This window comes from Rattus norvegicus, chromosome X, assembly GCF_021556685.1.
Source record: "Rattus norvegicus strain SHRSP/BbbUtx chromosome X, alternate assembly SHRSP_T2T, whole genome shotgun sequence".
Taxonomy (NCBI): Eukaryota; Metazoa; Chordata; class Mammalia; order Rodentia; family Muridae; genus Rattus; species Rattus norvegicus.
This window is the reverse complement of record NC_141554.1, coordinates 105933304-105954240: the sequence shown is the minus strand read 5'-3', so window position 1 is coordinate 105954240 and position 20937 is coordinate 105933304. Positions and strand designations below refer to the sequence as shown.

Sequence of the window (20937 nt, the reverse complement as noted above, 5' to 3'; positions counted from 1 at the left end):
TAGCAACCATAGCTAGCACCCTACAGGCATGAACTATGCTCCACTGTCTGTGATTAAGTGCTTCAAATGTATTGGCTCATTTAATTCTCACAATTGTTTTATGATTTACCATTTTCCTATTTCCAGGTGAAAGAATTGAGGCTCAAAGAAGTAACATAACTGCCCATGAGCATATAGCTAGTCAATGGGGAAGCCTGGATATAGGCTTGAGACTCCGGTCTCAAAATGAATATACTATTTCTAAGCCAGAGAAGAATTCCTAAAGACTGATCTAAGAACTAGAGAAGGCATCTATATTTGTACCTCTTTGGCTCTGTTGACACTGTTTCATTAACTGTTTTGTACACAGAAAACAATTGAGTAAAAAAAAAAAAGACACGCATATTGAATTTTCTATGGGAGTTAAGTACCTATCACTAACCTAGGTTCTGCAATGCTGGCTGACAGCGAGTTAGTTAGGAAACAGGAAACCATGGGCAGACTATCTGAGGAGAAGCTAGGGAGAAATGTGTGAGTTAGCAGTTCTTTCACACTTTGAACACTCATTTCCAAACCAAGATCATTAACCAAAATGACCAGAGGCTAAACATGAAGCTAAGATAGCAGAAACACTGTCACTTCAGCTACATTGTTAATGGTCCCTAGACTGTGTGGCTAGGGACAGTTTTGCATTCTCTTCTGTTTTGCTGACGATACCTCCAATCTACATCGCCAAACCAATTTGGACAAACCCCAGAAGACAACGCAGGTGCTTTCTTTTCTAACAAGTAGTATTGCTGATGAGAGATTTAGATGAAAGTCTTAATAATCTCAGGTTAGTCCTAATAATCTCAGGTGCTAATGGTGAAAAAAGAAAAGTGCTGGGGTTGGGGATTTAGCTCAGTGGTAGAGTGCTTGGCTAGCAAGCACAAGGCCCTGGGTTCGGTCCCCAGCTCCGAAAAAAAAAAAAAAGAAAAGAAAAGAAAAAGAAAAGTGCTGTCCTGCTTGATGTAGTGGTGTACATCTTTAATTCCAGCACTCAGAAGGCAGAGGCAGGAGGTTCTTTGTAAATTCCAGGCTATCTTGGTCTACATAGAGAGCTCTAGCTAGGCCAGCCAGGGCTACATAGTGAGACCCTGTCTCAAAACAACAACAACAACAAAACAAACAACAACAACAACAACAACAACAACAAAAACAACCAAAAATCTTTATTAGAAACCTTCGAGTCGGGGCTGGGGATTTAGCTCAGTGGTAGAGCGCTTGCCTAGGAAGCGCAAGGCCCTGGGTTCGGTCCCCAGCTCCGGAAAAAAGAACCAAAAAAAAAAAAAAAACCTTCGAGTCTTATTATAGTGATACTATTCCTCTCTTGGGTTAAAAGCATTAAATGAAAATCACCAACATGCAAAGGAAAAGACTTTATCTGAGTATTGATTACTGCTGGAGGGGTATTAATCATAAAGAGGAATGGAGGAGCCTTCCAAATTATTAGGTCCAAGTGAGGTTAAACAGTGAGTGATTAAAGTGGCTTGCTATACACTGTAGATCTGTGTCATTTGTCCTAAGTAAATTGTATTTTCTGTTTCCTATTTCTTCTTCTTCTTTCTCCTTTGGATAACAGAAATGGACCTATGATCTATATGTCTTTTGTTTCTCCCCCCCCTCTCTTTCTCTCTTTCTTTCAGACACTCTCACTATGTAGCTTTGCATGACCTAGAAATTAAGATCTAGAACTTTCCATCGACTTTTATCTGTTGTGTATCACAAAGATCTGCCAGCTTCAGCCTTCTGAGTGCTAAGATTAAAGGCACGGCACACTACACTCTGTGCTGAGAGGCTTCTGAACAAATATATTACAAAAGGAGACCTCAGGAAGCTTTATTTCCTCTCAACTAGCATACATGCATAGACTATATTGTCAGAGTAGGCCATTGTTAAGTCTTCTAGTCGACTGGTGCCCTGACCTCCAGAAGGCAGAAAGGAGCTAGAGGTCTTGAAACCCCTTGGTGAAGGGTATATCCCAGTGGGGAGAAACAGAGGGTGGTTGTGATCAAAGCAATTAGCCTGGGCAGGCATTATTTAGAAATATTTAAAGCTATATAGAGTTGTGGCCACTTGTATTACATTACTGTTCTTTTAAAGATTTTATTTATTTATTTTATGTATGTGAGTACACCAGAAGAGATCATCGGATCCCATTACAGATGGTTGTGAGCCACCATGTGGTTGCTGGGAATTGAACTCATGACTTCTCTCCAGCTCTACATTACTGTTTTTAAAGTGTGTATAGGTGATGTGACTGCCACCCACCATGTGCTTGGTAGTGGTACAGAGGAACACTGACATTTTGGCAGGGGAGATTGGATAAAAGACTCAAAGCTCGTGATGAAAAGCTCAGTGGAGCAGCATGTGCCTAGCATGTTCAAGGTCTCCATTTTAATCCACGTAATTACCCCATCCCCAATTAAGTTCGTGTTGTGAAAAGCATCAAAAAGTCATCATCTTTTTTGTTTCTTTTGTTTTTGTTGTTGATATTGCTTTTTTTGTCGTTGTTATTGTTGGTTTGCTGGTTGGTTTTCGTTTTTGAGAGAGGGTTTCATGTAACCTGGCTGGTCTCAAACTTGCTACGTAAATTAAGGATGGATGGTCTTGACCTTCTGCATCTACTTCCTGAGTCCTGGGATTACCAATTACTACGCCTGTTCTATGAGGTTCCAGGGATTGAACCCGGGTCTTTGTGCATACTAAGCACTCTCTCAACTGAGCTACATCCTCAGCTTCAGGATTTTGTAGTGTATTTTCCCCAGCCAAACCTTGAACTTCAGCTCTTCCTGCCTCAGCCTCCCAAGTGCTACTTTGGACTACACAAGGAAACCCTGGTGCAAAAACCAAAACCAAACCAAGCAACCAGTCAGCCAAAACCACGACAATAACAAAAAAAGCACTTTTAAGTTATTTTCCACACTGGACTATTTTAGTTTTGTCTTATAAAACCTTCCTAACAGTGATGTGTGTGTTTGGAACAATCCAGCTCTTGTTCTCAGCTCTCAACTTCGCCGATTGTTTCCACTGAGTTTACTTCTCTCGGTTATCAGACACCATGGTCCCTAGATGCCTTTTAAAGTATTTACTTGCTTGATTATGGGCATTACTGTGGGCATTTGTATGTCGAGGCCATCTGTGAGCTCAGAAGAGAACTTTGGGCGAGTTGTTTCTCAAATTCCGTCTTATTACTGAGCCAGGCTCTCTCCTGTTTACTACTGTGTTACTCATTCAAACGTCTGGTGGATTTTCCTGTCTCTACCTCCAGTCTCCGTTCTTTCCTCTTTGACCTCCTTCTCGGTAGAAATGCTAGTTACTGATTTGTGCCACCACATTTAGCTTTTTAAATGGGGTCTGGGAATGCAATTCAGGCTGCCAGGGTACTTTTACCATATGTCCCGTCTATCCTGCCCTACATACATTTTAAAAGCTAAATTGTTTTTCATACAATATACTTTGGTCATGTGTTCTACTTTCCCTAACTCTTCCTAGAATTTGGGATAATCCTACCCACCCAACTTTACATTCATTCATTCATCAATCCATTCATTCTCTCTCTCTCTCTCTCTCTCTCTCTCTCTCTCTCTCTCCTCTCTCTCTCTCTCAAAAATGAAAATCAAAACAAAAAAACCAACAATAAAACGTTAAGACAAAACATCCTTTTGAAATTGACTACATTGTAAGGTTCTTGAGATGCCACTGAATAAATGAATTATGAAGTTATTACACCTATATGCAAACCAGTTTGTGTCCATTACTTTGATTTCTGGGAGATTTTTTCTTTTGAGCCTGATTACCAGCCCTGTAAGGGAAATGGAACTGTGTATGTATGTTTGGCAATAAGATTATACAGCACCACCACCACCACCACCACCACCCTCATGCAAGCCTATCTTAGTCAGTGATAGAGGAAGCTGAGAAACTTGGTGTTTTTTGGTTTGTATGTATGTTTGGTTTTTCCTAAAGGCAGACTCACTTTCAATTTCCCTCAAGCTCAGCTCTGTTGACTACTCTATATACACAGAAAGCCTAATGCTGTAGGTTCTGCCTAAGGCAATTCTGTGACTCAGGATCCAGGCCGAGTAGCTTACACCTGGAATCTCAAGACATGGGAGACTGAAGTAGGGGTCATTGATTTTGAGTATAAGGTCACTCCAGGACACATCTTGAATTCTAGGACAGCGTGGGCTACAAAGTGAGACTCTGTCTCAACCAACAAATAAGAAAAAAAAAGATGACTCAGTAAGTGGGAAACAGGAAATTGGTGTATTAAAATATGGAATGAGTTGAATGTGGGCACATTTATTTCCCTCATCTGGTAAACAAGCACAACTCACAACTGCCTTGTAGCATAAAGACTCCTAAGAAAACATAGATATCATCTTTGTCACTGGCTTCTAGAGCTATCAGCTAGTCTTCTTGTGCTGATCGGAGGATACTCATTGTGACAGACCACTAAAGATAACTGAGGGAACCGTTTAGGGGCTACTCTTGTGAACCAACTGGGCTGCTTGCTTTCTGTGTCCTTCAGAGTGCTTGAGAGGAGAGACTAGTTGTTTTGATGCTCACCACTTCTGGCAAAGGGAAAGCGGGCAGATGGCGTGTTGTCTGGCATGTTCTATGTGGTCTCTCCTCTCTCTTGCAACAGTAATCCGGTACAATAGTGACCTGGTGCAGAAATATCATCCTTGCTTCTGGATTGATGGACAGTATCTCTGCTGCTCTCAGACAGCCAAGAATGCTATGGGCTGCCAAATTTTGGAGAACAGGAATGGAAGTAAGATATCTAATCAATACAACTCCCCTCCATCCTTCCCCTTCTCTGTGCGTGCGTGCGTGCGTGCGTGCGTGCGTGCGTGCGTGCGTGCGTGTTGCTGAGGATGGAACCCAAGGCTTCATATAATTTGTCCCTATCCCGATTTCTCTTTATTTTGACGTTATTTCCATCACACTCTCAAGGGTCTGTCAAATTTAAAGACGCAACACAATTTTTGCACATTTTCACCGCTAGGGGCGGGATTAGTTAATGATGGCTGAAACTTAGCTGGTATGCTCAGATGTGTGACTAAGCACCAAGAATCTCTTTCTGACGTGCAGAAAGGCAAAGCCCTGGACCAAGTCTGTCTCGGGGCCCTCCCCTATAGTGCATTTTACACTGTTCCTGGCTTCTTGTTTTACAGGCTTAAAACCTGGAAGTTCTCATCGAAAAACAAAAAAGCCTCTTCCCCCTACCCCAGAGGAAGATCAGGTATAAAGGGAAATTACATACAGCTATGGGTTAAGTAAAAATTTGTTGTCACTGGGCATGGTGACACACATCTTTAGTTCCAGCATTTGGCAGGCAGAGGCAGACACAGGTGGATCTTTGTGAGTTCGAGGCTAGTCTGACCTACAGAGTGAGTTCTAGGACAGCCAGAGCCAAAGATCTTGTCTCAAACACACACACACACACACACACACACACACACACACACACACACACACACACACACACACACACACACACACACGGTGATGGTGCACGCATTTAATCCGAGAGCACTTGGCAGGTGGATATTTCGAGTTTGAGGCCCACCTATTCTACAGAGTGAGTTCCAGGACAGCCAGGGCTACACAGAAAAACTGTCTCAAATGACAACAAATGCTGTCAAACACTGACCACACATCAGAGTCTTAGACTTGCCTAGAATTTAGGAGTACTCACTAGTATTATGTTGAGCAAAAGGGTCTGCCCATCTACTTAGATTTCCTCTTCAATAAGACAAGGGCTATCAGGTAGCTCTTGGCAGCTATTTAATGTAAACACCTTTTTTTTTTTTTTGAGACGGTGCCTAACTATAAAGTGTCAGCTGTCCTGGAACTCACCTTGTAGACAGGCTGACCTCAAACTCACTGAGATGCCTTTGCCTCTGCCTCCAGAGTGCTGGGATTAAAACTCACCATGTCTAGCTTATTTTTTTCAATTAAAATGTTTTCAAACATATAGTAAGGCAAAAAGAATTTAGCACTGAGCCACATTTAAATGGTATCATTATTTCCCATTTGTTTCTCTTATTCCCTTTTCATTTTGAGATTGGGTTTCATTGCATACTCAAATGTAGTTTAGATGGGCTTGAACTGCTAACCTTCCTTCATCCCTCTCACAAGTGCTGGCGTGACACATGCATTGTTTTATGTTTTTTCTCAAACTTTTTTTTTTTTTTGGAGCTGGGGACCGAACCCAGGGCCTTGCGCTTGGTAGGCAAGAGCTCTACCACTGAGCTAAATCCCCAACCCCTTTTCTCAAACTTTTAATCTACCTGCCTCTCTCTCCTGAGTGCTGGGATTACATCCATGTTTCACTATCCCTAGCTAACATTTTGCTCCAAAATTTGATTTTGGTGGGGGGGGGGGTGTTGAGATGGGTTGTCAGGTAAATTGCCACCAAGCCTGACAACCTGAGTTTGATTCTCAAAATACACATGGTTAATGGAAAGTTGTAGTCTTTTATGTGTACATTGTGAAACATGTGCATGAACACACACACACACACACACACACACACGCACGCACACACACACACAGTGGGGGAGAGAGACAGACACACACAGGGAGAATAAATATAATTTTAAAAACTTTGATGTGGTACTCCATGTTTTCTTTAAGAGGTTTTATTATAGGGGTTGGGGATTTAGCTCAGTGGTAGAGCGCTTGCCTAGCAAGCGCAAAGCCCTGGGTTCGGTCCTCAGCTCCGAAAAAAAAAAGAGGTTTTATTATGATCATTTTGCAAAGAAGGAGTCTGAGGTTCTGAATTACATATTGGATCCATGTACTACTTAAGTGCCAAACAGGTTTCTGGGGCTCAGATAATGAATGCTAATGTTTGGGTCCTACTCCCAGAAAATGTGCTATAAGTGATCCGTTGGAAACCTCCTGAAGAAGAACCCTGAAGACCTCCTTAGGTGATCTTCATGTATACCCAAGTTGGGAGCACCTACTTGAGGGGCAACTGGTTGTGGAATGTATATTGACTAAAATATTGATTACGCCTAATGTGGGTTAGAATGGTTTCTTTCTTATGCAAACCATAAAGTTGGAAGGAAGGAGGAGAAGAGGGTGCTTCGCAACCAGCCAACCTTCTCCCCTACTACTTGTCCTCCTAACCACACAGATCTTGAAAAAGCCACTCCCCCCTGAGCCAACAGCAGCACCAATCTCCACAAGTGAGCTGAAAAAGGTCGTGGCCCTTTATGATTATATGCCAATGAATGCAAATGACTTACAATTGCGAAAGGGCGAGGAGTATTTTATCCTGGAGGAGAGCAACCTACCATGGTGGCGAGCACGAGATAAAAATGGGTGAGTTTGTACAGCTCTTCCAAAGTCTTTGCCTGCCCACAAAACATTAAGGCATGATTCTTGTACGCTGTTCGGATCAGAGTTTGTTCTCTGCACAACACAAGGAATACATTCTCCCTTCAAGTATTTCCCAACTCCATCTGCAACATCTGTCACCTCTGAGAACACCTGTGTTGAAGTGCATACATGGAATGCCAAAGTTGAGAAGCTTCCTTTTTCACCTGCTTAATTATGCATTAGAGACATGGTTTTCTTTAATGGCTATATTTCTATCATTATTTGAGATTTTTTTTGAGCTCAGGGAATCGAGTACAGGAATGTGTCTTCCTGAGGGTAAGGAAGCATTGAATGATCATAGTATCTCCTCTACAGGCAGGAAGGCTATATCCCCAGTAACTATGTCACCGAAGCAGAGGACTCCATAGAGATGTATGAGTAAGTATGTTTACATCTCAGCGCACACACTTCCAGGAGAAACAAAGTACAGCATAGACATTTTAGTACTTTTTGTCTGTTTATTTTTCAAGCCAGGGTTTCTCTTTGTAGTCTTGGCTGTTCTGGAACTTTCACTGTAGACCAGATTGGTCTTGAACTCAAAGAGATCCTCCTGCCTCTGCCTTCTGAGCACTGGGATTAAAGGTGTGTGCCACTATGGCCTGACTTTTTTTTTTAAATATACTTTTTAACAAACTTTGTTTAGTTCAAGATTGATATCAAAATTAGTAACAACTCAGGCAAATGATGCCACCATGCCAAATTAGAGTCTGTATCTTGCTGGGATGCTCACCCCCAAATTCCTATACATATGACTGCTACAGAGGTCCACAGACTCCCAAATTCAGAAGAATCTCACTCAAAGAACTGAAACTCTTACAGGAAACATCTGAAAGCATGAAAACACCAAAATTTGAACCAGTGTCCTTTCTTCCCTCATCACTAAAGTGGGTTGCCCTTGAGTGAGCCAGTCCCTGTCTGCCCTCTACTCTCTGTAGCCATGAGTCCTTGGTGCCAACTTGGGCTTCAGAAGAGCTGAGTAGGCTGTGTGGATGATTGATACATCCTTGATGGTGTTTGAATGACATGATGGGATTATAGTACTAGTGAGCCCTAGAGGATGCTCTAACTTCCGGGACACCTGGACATGGTCTTGAAGCCAACCAAGCACTCCCTTTCACAGGTGGTATTCCAAGCACATGACTCGAAGTCAAGCTGAGCAACTTCTAAAGCAAGAGGTGAGTTCAGGCCACAAGCAAAATGCATTCTCTGTACACAGTAAGTAAAACCCAGAACTAAGTCCAACCTTAAGCTGAGGTTCCAGTTTGACCTGTTGAGGCATTAAAAGTAGAGAGGTTTCATCTCCAGCATGGCCCTTGAGCAGAAAATCAGGGCTATTCTATTTTCTCTCTCTCTCATGTTTGGGCAGGTAGGATGCAGATATAAACACTATAGCAGTGAATTTGTTAAACTGCTTTGGTTCCTGAAGCCAGCTAATTTTGGTACCTTGACAAGTTCAATGGCTGGCTGGGTACTTGTGAACCTCCCTGCGGCTAGCACACAGTTTCCTTCAGAATTCCTGGCTTAACATCTTCTGAGTCTCTATTTTATCTTTGCTGCTCTGTTACCTTCTGGGCAGCTCCCCTATAGGGATGCATTCCCTTTCCACCTACATTGCTAGATGCTTTCTCTCCTGCAGCTCTTAAATCTCATCCCTCTGCCTACAAGTCAGGGTGATTCTCCTCTTCACCTCCCTCTTGGTCCCTTGCCCATTTAATCTAAAAGTCCCTCTCCATCTTCTGGCCTCGCCTTTGGCTGTGTGGCAATTCTTTATTATCAATCAAAGCCAGCTGGGGGCAGGGACCCTTGGGTCTGGAAGCCCTTCCTTTGGGAGCTGAAATCAAAGCATTAGACCCAGTTCCCAACAGAACACCATTTTCTCTTACAGTGAATGTCTTTTTTTATTGTTTCAGGGGAAAGAAGGAGGTTTCATTGTCAGAGACTCCAGCAAAGCTGGAAAATACACTGTGTCTGTGTTTGCTAAATCTACAGGGTAAGTGTTACCGGGGACAAATGTCAAAGACGGTCTCCCAACACTTCCAGATGCTTTGCCTCCCACTTCCTCAGCCTTAAACTTAAAACTCACCTCACCTCACTGAGTCCTCCTGTATCTTGTTCCCAAGTTACTGACTGAATATCATTTCTTCAGGGAGCCTCAAGGGGTGATACGCCATTATGTTGTGTGCTCCACACCGCAGAGCCAGTATTACCTGGCTGAGAAGCACCTTTTCAGCACCATTCCTGAGCTCATCAACTACCATCAACATAACTCTGCAGGTGAGTGCCGCAGGCAGGCAGCTGAGGTGGCCTGCAAACGCCCAGAGAAGCAACTCAAGGCCCAATATAGTCACACCAGGCAGTGTGAATTATTTATGACAGTTAGTCACTGTGATGCTGGATAGGGTTCTAGTCCCAGTGTAGTTATACAGCATATCTAATAGAAATAGATGGGTTGGTTTTTTTTTTGTTTGTTTGTTTTTAATATCGTGCCAGGGAATTGAACTGAACCCAACATTCTAGGCAAGTGTTCTGCCACTGATCAACTTTCTCAGTCCTGTTTGTTTTTACTTTTGTTTTCTTTTGGTTTTTCAAGACAGAGTTTCTCTGTGGAGCCCTGGTTGTCCTAGAACTCATTCTGTAAAACATGCTGGCCTTAATCGCAGAAATCTGCCTGCCTCTGCCTTTCAGTGATGGGATTAAAGCATGTGCCCCCACGTCTGGCTTTACTTTTTAATGTTTTTTTAACAAGTTTTTAATTAATTCTTTGTAAATTTCACATCATACACCCTAATCTCACTCATTCCCTTCAATATCTGCCTTCCATTCTTGCAACTCCCATCCCAAAAGAAAGCAAAAAGTAAGAATAGAAATTAAAAACAAACAAAAAAATCTTGCCCCAGAAGCTACGTATATCATGATTAGCAAGCTTTACTTGCTAATGTCCATTGCAGTGAGTCATTGATTTGGTTCAAGGCCTCCGGCTTCTGCTACACTACCAATGCTGGATCCTCACCAAGACTCCTCTTGGAAAGCCTGTTGTTGCCCTGGGTCATAGAGATCCTGCAGTTTGGATCTGTAGGACTGGTCCCTTCATCAGTTTCATAGATGGAATAGATGTTGGGTGGGAGCCCTGGATCTGGGCCTGGGAAATATCTGAGCTGGTCAGCCCACTCGCTCTCCTGCACCTGCATCACCAGGGTCAGCTCTCCCACTTTGCCCAGTCAAGGGGTAGGGCCAGCTCACCTGCTCTCACAACCTTGGGGCTGGCTCACCCATGCCCCCACCACTAGAGCCAGCTCTACTGCGCTACCCAGGCAATGTGTGTGGGAGGGAGCAGTTTACCTTTTACTTTTACACAGGCTCTCACTATGTTAATCAGACTGTCATGGAACTTACTCTGTAGCCCAGGCTATCCTTGAATTTCTGATTCTCCTGCCTCAGCTTCCTGAGTTGGGATTACAGGCCTTCATGGTGGGACTGACTATTTCCCTTCTTCCTCTGTCATTTATTTTTATTATTTTACTGTGTGTGTGTGTGTGTGTGTGTGTGTGTGTGTGAGAGAGAGAGAGAGAGAGAGAGAGAGAGACAGACAGACAGACAGACAGAGACAGAGACAGAGACAGAGACAGAGACAGAGACAGAGACAGAGAGAAAGCAGGTGGCCATAGAGGCCAGAGGCATTGGATTCCCTGGAACTATTGTTACATGTGTGCTGGGATCTGAACTCAGGTCTTCTTCAAGAGCAGTATGTGCTCTTAACCACTAAGCCACTTCTCCAGCTGAGGACTGACTTCCAATTTGGTGCTAAAGGAAGATACTAAGATACCAGTGAGTAATGAATCAGAGAGTGTTCACTAGCAATTATTTATGTTTATACCATGTACTCTTGCAATTGACTCAGTTCTAGAGTAAAATTCTGAGTCAAGATCCTTGGCCTGAAAGAACATACAGGTTAGACAACAGCAGAGCAGAGTTTAAAGTACACACAGACTGGGGCAATGAAAACCTGGGAGATTGATAAACCAAGAACACTTGGATAAGTGCTATGCCAGCCTGAACACTTGGGAATGTTTCACTGAGGAGGTAGGATGTGAGCCATGGGAATGTATTTAATAAGGACAGTATTTCTTCCTATTTTTTTTTCTTTCACATTTTTTCAGTTTTTATTTTCTTTTGAGATAAGATCTTGCTATCTTATCGTGTAGTCCAGGTTGGCCTTGAACTCACAGCAATCCTCCTGCCTCAGTCTCCAGACAGAAGAAATTGCAGGTATGAACCACTATACCCAACAAAATGGAAATATATTTCAATATATTTCAATTATTATTTTCCTTTTTTTTTTGTCACAAACATTTTGGTGAATGGAGAAACCATCAGAAAAGACTGTGGGTTAGTGGAGATCTTCTGCAATTCAAAATTAATTAGAAAGATTCATACTAGATTTGTGAGAATTTAAGATGATGGTCTCCCATCCCCTGTGCTGACATTGTGACCTCTCTGTTTCAGGCCTCATATCCAGGCTGAAATATCCTGTATCGAAACAAAACAAAAACGCGCCTTCTACGGCAGGCCTGGGCTATGGTAAGTACTTATTTCTGCGGAGTTAGACGGACTGGTGGTTATTAAGAACTACCTCAGGAGACCTTGCCTTTTAGGAAGCTCTAAAGATGTACTTTTCTGTGGCAGCTGTCTCTAGGAAGGGCTAGACAGAACCAAGGTGTTTAACAGTTTTCTCCCTCTAGTGGTTCCTTCTGGGACTGCAAAAGCAGATTCCTAAAAGGATTTATTGGTTAATGGTTTAAATGTTTACATTTATTTACTTGTGCCCGCGAATACACATATGCATTAGCATACTTGTGGAAGTCATAGGACAAGCTGGACTTGGCTCTCTCTAACATACAGGTTCAGGGGGTCAAACTCACGTCTTCAAGCTTAGTGGCAAGCACTTTCACCTACAGAGCCATCTCACCAGCCCTGTTTATTTTATCATATAAGAATCCAATATCATTCATTAGTTTATTAACTGTCATTATTAACCCAATCATAACAGAATTTTGGAAGGTCATTTGGTGTATCTTCTTTCTTCCTGGCCAATTTATACCTAAAATTCCCAGATTCCTCCAACTAGTAATCCTCCCGCCTCCCCTGAGATTTACCTGAATAAGAAAGGTAGATAAGTACTCCTGAGAATATTTATTCTCTTTAATGTTTTTCCTATTTATTCCTTAGTAGGGAATCTTATCTATTGCAGTCATTATATATACATTCCCACTCAAAGAATCACAACAAGTCTTTGTTGGTAGGATCATGGGAAATTGATCCAAAGGACTTGACCTTCTTGAAGGAGCTTGGGACTGGACAATTTGGTGTCGTCAAATATGGGAAGTGGAGGGGCCAATATGATGTGGCCATCAAGATGATCAGAGAAGGTTCCATGTCTGAGGATGAATTCATTGAAGAAGCCAAAGTCATGATGTAAGTTACATCCTAAATTCAGTTCTAAATCCAGTTGGAGAAGGGCCTGGGAACAGTAAGGACAGTACACTGGGGTTTAAGGTGACTTACAGTGCAAGGAACTTGGGATAGGGCTCTGAGGTTTGCCTTTGGTGGGTTACCTTACAGATCTGCTAAGGTAATTCGTTCTCTGACTTAGATATCAGTTGAGAATAGTGTTGGGCATGTTTATGGACCCTCTCAGGAGCATTTTGGGGGATATGGACAATATTAGACTTTCAAAAGAAAGGATGACTCTAGTTTTACCCATTGTTCTTCTAAACTTGAGCTTGTTTTCTTCTTCATTTGATGGACTCCAAATCCCTGCCCACGCTCACATTTGAGGAACTTTTGGGGTTTGTCATGGGAAGGAGAGAATAACCTTGCTATTCTGATACCTTATTTGGTAGTCTCTGCTAGGCCAGTCCCTTTCCTGCCCTGGCCCTTTATGACTAGTCTGCAGGGGCAAGATGGGAGGACTAGCTCTTTGCCTCTCTCATAGGAATCTTTCCCATGAGAAGCTAGTGCAGTTGTATGGAGTCTGCACCAAACAGCGCCCCATCTTCATCATCACTGAATACATGGCTAATGGCTGCCTCTTGAACTACCTGAGGGAGATGCGGCACCGCTTCCAGACACAGCAGCTGCTTGAGATGTGCAAAGATGTCTGTGAAGCAATGGAATACTTGGAGTCAAAGCAGTTCCTTCATAGAGACCTGGTGAGACCTCAGAAGGATTAGGGTGGGGTCAACGGGTGGAATGAGCGTTGGAAGATATAGTGTCCATGGCTGAGGAGGGGTGCAGGTGCCAGGATTTAGATTTTCACTAGAAATCATTACAGGTTAAGTGTGTATCTGCCCCACTAGCTTATGCAGTGCTGGGAACTGAACCCAGAGCTTCGTGCATGCTAGTCAAGAGTCTTACCAACCGACTACAAAAACTGTCTTATTATAGTTAACAAATACCTAAAGAGGGACATTGTACATTTGAAAAAAAACCACTGTACTTTCCAGATTCTCTTGGAAATCTGGACCATCTGAGAAGACAGGACCCATAATCTCACTGCCTATGTTAATAGTCACCTTGAGGTGGGGTGGAGTTCTCCCCTTCATACCCAGTGTGCTCCATTGTCTGCAGTCTCCCGCTACCCACTTTACTCTTTTGTTGCCCGCTTAGCTCCTGGAGATATCAGTTTGTGCCTCTGTTTCTTTCAGCTAGACAGAGACTCAAGTTATCCTATTCTCCCTGTCAGAAAGACAGAAAACCAATGCGAACATGCTGGCTGAGTCTTCCGAATTCTCTCAGCAGTTCAGCGAAGTGGAGAGCTGTCCACACGAACAAATTGTTCTGACTGCTTGCTTTAGGACTGTGTCGCAGCTTGCTCTCCATGCGATGAAAATGCAGCAAAATCTCTCAGGATCAGTCAAGTTTGCTGCCTCACTCGCATCATCCCAGCACTTTTGAGAATGAAACAGGAGGATTCCCATGGGTTTGAGGGAAGCCTGAGCTATATAGTGAGTTCTTGGTCAGCCTGGAGTATAGAATAAGACCTCCCTTTCTACCTTAAAAAAAAAAAGGCAAGGAAGATAGCTTTGCTAATAAAGTTCCTATAAAGAAAAAAAAACCCACCAAGTTCAGATCCCTAGCACCAATATAAAAGCCCAGTATAGCAGCACATACCTGTAATCCCAGCACTAGGGCATTGAGGTGAGAGACAGGCAGGTCCTTGGAGTTCATTGGCCAGCCTAGCCCAATGAGTGAGCTCTAGGCTCAGTGACCCTGTCTCAAGAAACAAAGTAGACAGTCATTAAAGAAGACACCTGACATCAACCTCTGGCCTCTAACCTGCACACACATACATGTGCATATGCAATTCCATGCTGGTGGGCAGAAACTATGTCTTTAAGGTCAAGGATGCAGTCTTTTTTTTTTTTATTAACTTGAGTATTTCTTATATACATTTCGAGTGTTATTCCCTTTCCCGGTTTCTGGGCAAACATCCCCCTCCCCCCTCCCCTTCCTTATGGGTGTTCCCCTCCCCATCCTCCCCCCATTGCCGCCCTCCCCCCAACAATCTAGTTCACTGGGAGTTCAGTCTTAGCAGGACCCAAGGCTTCCCCTAAGGATGCAGTCTTACATATCTATTGTACTATAGGCAGCTCGAAACTGTCTGGTAAATGATCAAGGAGTTGTGAAAGTATCTGACTTTGGCCTGTCTAGGTGAGTATGCCTTTTTTATCTTCCCATTTCTTATTTATTTTAGCAAAGGGGTTGTGCTATGTGGTTTATGGTGGCCAAACTCATGAGTACTGTATCTTGCCTCGACTTCTCTACCACTGAGATTCTAGGCATGAATCATCACCCCAGCCTTTTCCTTTCCTTCACTGCTGTGTGCCTCTTCTTTCTTCTTTTTCTTCCCCACCCTTCCCCCTCCGCATCCTTCTCCTATTTCCCCAGTATCTTATCTTGATCTGCTAGACCTGCTGACTTCCCCGCATTACTCCTTCCTTGGTCTAACTCTTATTGGTTCCTGCAGACTGTAAGAAAAGGGGGAAGAAGAAAGGCAGAGAAAGAAAGGGGTGGAGTAGACAAAAGGAAAGGAGTCCTTATTAGGTTTTTTCCTATTGATTCTTATTGTAACCATGCTGTCAATCAGGACAGTGAAATCACACATCAAGATGACAGCTGGAACTGGTGGCCCAGGCCTGTAATCCACGTGACTCTGGAGGCTCAAACAGTACCAAGATCGAAAAGTCAAGGCCAGCCTAGGCAATTTAGTGAGACACTGTCTCAATTGTTTTTCAAAAGTACAAAAAGGATGAAAAGTGTTTATCATTAGTAGGGTCTTAGCTTAGCGGTGTGCAAGACCTTAGGTTCAACCACAAAGAAGGTAAATAAATACTTTTCTAAAGAGAAAGAAAACAGAGGTTTTGTTAAAAGTAACATGTGTAAAAGGCATTGGCTGGCCAGCAGAGACTTTGAGAAAGAAAGTAATTGTGCATTTGGACAGCCTGCATGGTGTGTGCTGAGAGGAAAGGCACACGTCAAGCCGTCTAAATCTCAATGGCAATACGTCTTGAATCTCTGGCAGGTATGTTCTTGATGATGAATACACCAGCTCGGTAGGCTCCAAATTTCCAGTCCGGTGGTCTCCACCAGAAGTGCTCATGTATAGCAAATTCAGCAGCAAATCTGACATCTGGGCTTTTGGTAAGTAGATAAGAACATACAGATTAGGCTGTCAAGATGGCTTCGTGGGTAAACTGCTTCTCACGCAGCCCTGATGACCTGAGTTCAATCCCCAGAACCCACACAAAAGCTGGAAGTAGTAAGGAATACAGGCATCTGTACCCTCGCCATGACTCTACCAGCAGATAGGAGGCAGAGGCCAGAAGACCAGAGAATCACAAGTAACTAGCCTGTAGAATGTACTAGAAAAACAGCAAGGGAGAACTTTGTCTCAGACAAGGTGAAAGGTGAAGATCAACACCCGAGGCTGTTATCTGACTTCCACTGTGGGCTGTGGTGCAAATGCTCAAGCACACACGGTGGGGTGGGGGGAGGGGAAAAGAAAGAATATAGTTTATGCAGCTCAAAGAAGAACATAACAGGAAAGTTCAAACTTGTATTCTTCTTGTCATTCAGCTGATCCTTGGGTGTTTCTTATGTGTCAGGGACCACAGGGGTTTCTGAGGACAAGCACAGCAAACTGGACATAATCTCTGTCTTCTTATAAATTACAATATATCCCGGGAAACAAACCATTCATTATTCAACAGCTTCTGAATACTGATTATGTACTAGGCACTCTGCCAGCGCCTGAAGCTACCAAGACAAACAAGACACAATTTCTCTCTTCTACACTAATAGTGGGCTAGCATAGGGCAGCTCTGCTAGCTGCCAGTGTAGCCAGGACTGTAGCAGAAGTCTGGACACAATGCAAAATCCATAGAGGGGGAAATCAGCTTATTCTAATCTTGGAGGTTCATCAAAAAGAATTAGGCCCCACATATTCTAAAAAGACTGAATACACTTCTCCTTTTTATCTTCTAGGGGTTCTAATGTGGGAAATTTACTCCCTGGGGAAAATACCATATGAGAGATTTACTAACAGTGAGACAGCAGAACACATTGCTCAAGGCTTACGTCTCTACAGGCCTCATTTGGCATCAGACAGGGTATATACCATCATGTACAGCTGCTGGCATGAGGTAAGGGTTCCCTCTTAAACTATTTCCTTGAACTCAATTTCTCTTTTAGCTGGCTAGTCCCTGCTCTCCATGGTCACATGTCAGCTGGGCACTGCCTTACAGCTGCACGTGCTTTCTCATTCTGGGCTTCATCCCAATCCTCTGATGGCCTTCTCATACCCACCCTAGTCCTTACTAGAGTAGTAGTAGCAGACCCTGATACTTATTTCAGCTTTAAGAGTGGGGACTTTGGAAGACCCTGCTATCTACCAAAGGCACTCAGGTAAGAGAATGGGTGTGGCAAAGTCTGTAATCACCCAGGTGGTGGTGGTGGTATATGCCTTTGATCTTAAAGCCAAAAGGAAATAAAAAACTCTGTAATCATTGTCTTGGACCCACCCTTCTTCCACTTACCAACCTTTTCTGATCGAGGTTCTAAATGAAACTTTACAAACCCTGTCACCTAGGAAGGACCTAAGATAGTATTGGTATTGTTTGTCTGCTTTGGTTTTGAGGTTTTGCTTCTAAAATATTTAAAAAGTCTTTTATTATTTTATATGTATGAGTGTTTTGCGCATATATATATATATATATATATATATAATATTCTGGGAGGCCAGAAGAGGGCATCAGATCGCCTGGATCTGGAGTTACAAACAGCTACGAGCCACCATGTGGGTGCTAGGAATCAAACCCGGGTCTAGTGGAAGAGCATTCAGTGCTGTAAATACTTGTGCCATCTCTTTAGCTCACTGTGGTTCTAATTTAACTTTTTAAGGTTTTATTTTTATCACAGATGAGGTGGTGCAGTTGTAGTATTTTGGAAATAAGGATCATGTTTCACTATTCTAAAAATGTTTTGTTGGGGCTGGAGAATGTGGCTTAATTGTTAGAGAGCTCACTTAGCATTAATGACCCCCTTGTTTGGTCTCCAGCACCTCATAAGCCAGGTGTGTGCTACAGATGTCTGAGACCAGGTCTCGGAATGTCAGGCTGGCCTCAAACCCTTTATGTAGCCAAGGTTGACTTTCAACTTCTAGTTCTCATGCCTCCACACCCAATTTCGGGAGTCAGGGGCATGCATTTCTATGCCCTATTCCTAGGAATTTATTTATTTATTTTTTAGCATTTTTTTGAGACAGTCTCTCTACATAGCCCCAACTGTCCTGGAACATATTAAGTAGACCAGGTCAAACTCTTTAACACAGAGATCTATCTACCTGTCTCTGTCTTCCAAGTATCAGGATTCAAGGCATGTGCTGCCATGTTCAGCCTCCTAAGGGATTTATAAAAATATAATTTACTGGGCTTCTTTCCCACAGAGTCTGTATAGGTACATATGCTATGAAACACTGAAATCCTTTCAAGTTTCTCAGGAACTGCTGAAACTTGAAAACCACTGATTGAAGTACTATGAAATTGATGACCCTTCAGTTCTGACACATTGAAGCCATTCTGGCATGAATCCTTCCTCAATTATGAAACATACCAGGGGCAACTATGTAGTCCTAACACTCAGGAATTTGAGGCCAGCGGTTTTACCGTGATTTTCAGGTTAGCCTGGGCTACATCTTGTATTCCAGGGCATCCTGGGATATAGAGTTACATCCTACCTCAAAAATCAACAAAAATCTAAAATGAAATTTCTTTTTAAAAAAGACCAAATAGCATCTGATAAGTATGGAAGGCTCCAAATCCTACCTTAGAAAATCTCTCTCAAGATTACATAATAATATGATTAGTCTACTGTATAACAGTACTTTGTGACAGTTACCTCAAAATAAACAGCTACTACCTTACTGTGAAAAAAAAAAGAGCAGATCTCAGTCAGGCATGGTAGCACATGCCTTTAATCTCAGCATTCAGGAGGCAGAGGCAGGTGGATCTATGTGAGTTTGAGGCCATCCTGGTCTATATAGTGAGCTCTAGGACCTCCAGGTCCTTTACCTATGTCAAGACATTCTGTCTCAAAATAAAAGAACAAATGTAAAAATGACTTAGTCTAAAAACCCTCCAAAAGAGCCTTAATCTGACCGTGGATCTCCAAAAGAGTAGTAATCTTAAAGTCAGACTAACAAAAGACCCTGGTTGTACAGAGTCCATTCCAGGCAGTCTGTGGCTTTGCAAAGTTATGCCTTCTGTTCATTTACCTTAATATTCACAGAATATTAAGGAAGCAGAGCATTTGGAAGCTGGCTAAACGTTACCCCTGGCTTTAGGAGTTCTGTTCTGCCAACCGACTAAGCACACCTGATGGCCATTTTCATTTCAAGCTCCAAAATAATGAAGTAGTGTGTATAAATTGGCAGTGAACTTATCCTCCGTTTTAATCAGCCTTTCAGCTTAATTTGCAAATTGTTCTTATCGCACAAATAACTTGATTTGTGCCAGGCAGCGGTGGCACAAGCTTTTAATCCCAGTAGAGACTGGAGGATCTCAAAGTTAAGGCCAGCTTGGTCAGCAGAGCAAGTTCCATGAGAGCCAGGGCTACACAGAGAAACTCTGTTTTGAAAACAAACAAATAACAAAATATAAAACAATAGCATCAATAACAAACAAACAAATGAATCAGTACAAGAGTAACCCTAGTCTCCTTTGTATAAAAGCCAGGTAAAAGCTCAGCTAGGCAGTCCTTGCCTGGTTTCTGGGAAGAGATGCAAGGGGGGAAAAAGTAAAAGCAAAAGTCATTAGCATTATGGGCTAGAGAGCTGGCTCAGTTAAGAGCATTTGCTGCTCTTTCGGAGGATCTAGTTTCAATTCCCAGCACAAACATGGCAGCTCGCTCACAATTGTCTGTACCTCCAGTTCTAGGGGATCTGACATCCTCACACAGACAAACATGTAAGCAAAACACCAATGCACATAAAAGCAAATTAAAAACAAAAGAGTTGCTAAGCTGAAAAACACACAAAAACTTAATGGAGACTTGCTATTTTGTTTTTCTTCTTTGTGTGTTATCAAGAAGCTGCTGCAGCTTGGTATTTAGTATATGCTTAATAAACATAATACTTTGTGATTTACTACACAGGGTTCCTTGTGGATTCTATACTGTAACACTGTCTATTTTCTTTGGTTTTAGAAAGCAGATGAACGTCCTAGTTTCAAAATTCTCTTGAGTAACATTCTAGATGTCATGGATGAAGAATCTTGAGCTGGCTGATAAGCTTCATGGATCTACTCCTCTCTTCTACAAGCCCCAATTCCATTTTTTCCTGAGGAACTCCCTGGTTCAAGGGCTCTAGCCTTCCACGCTCCTACTGTACATCTAGGAATGCCTTTCTTCTCTAACTCCCCAGCATAGTGCTTCTGAGCAAAGGCCAAGGAATTTCTGGGCCTGGTATTATTTCAAGACTCCTAACAGACTGAATTTGGGATGGGAACATTTCAGGGGAGGGAAGATGTAAATAGCCCCACTAGTTGTTCAACAGCTTGTTGGTTAAGTGTTAAGAGTTTGGGGGTAAGAATGGTGCCATTAAAATGGGAGGGATTGTTTTGATACAATAAAATTACTGGAAAGAGTGAAGTTATCTATTTTAATTCATTACAGCCGCCCTGAAGCTCCCTGAAAATTTCAGAAAATCCGATCATTAGTTTGACATATTTCTAATCTAGAACTCTACAGAACTCACATTTCACCCCTCTATTTTAAAGACTTATTTATTTATTATGGTAAGCATACAAGAAGAGGGCACCAGATCTCATTATAGATGGTTGTGAGCCACCACGTGGTTGCTGGGACTTGAACTCAGGACCTCTGGAAGAGCACTCAGTGCTCTTAACCGCTGAGCCACCTCTTCAGCCCCATTTCACTCCTCTGAATTCTGGACGCATTCACAAACTT

General features: G+C 42.6%; 1 protein-coding gene across 6 annotated transcripts in view; it reads left to right on the top strand.

The window, feature by feature from the left end:
• Positions 1-20615, top strand: part of Btk (Bruton tyrosine kinase) — a 39546-nt gene extending 18931 nt beyond the window's left edge. For 5 of the 6 annotated variants that reach the window (XM_087600473.1, XM_087600470.1, NM_001007798.2 and 2 more), the window contains 14 exon segments: positions 4670-4798; positions 5202-5269; positions 7172-7359; positions 7732-7794; positions 8537-8591; positions 9327-9406; positions 9563-9690; positions 11920-11994; positions 12717-12888; positions 13409-13625; positions 15062-15126; positions 15998-16116; positions 16960-17117; positions 20176-20615. In XM_087600473.1, the coding sequence (XP_087456599.1) occupies positions 4670-4798; positions 5202-5269; positions 7172-7359; positions 7732-7794; positions 8537-8591; positions 9327-9406; positions 9563-9690; positions 11920-11994; positions 12717-12888; positions 13409-13625; positions 15062-15126; positions 15998-16116; positions 16960-17117; positions 20176-20247 (1589 nt within the window). In that variant the 3' untranslated portion in view covers positions 20248-20615. 6 annotated transcript variants of the gene reach the window in all.
• Positions 20616-20937: the final 322 nt, after the last annotated feature.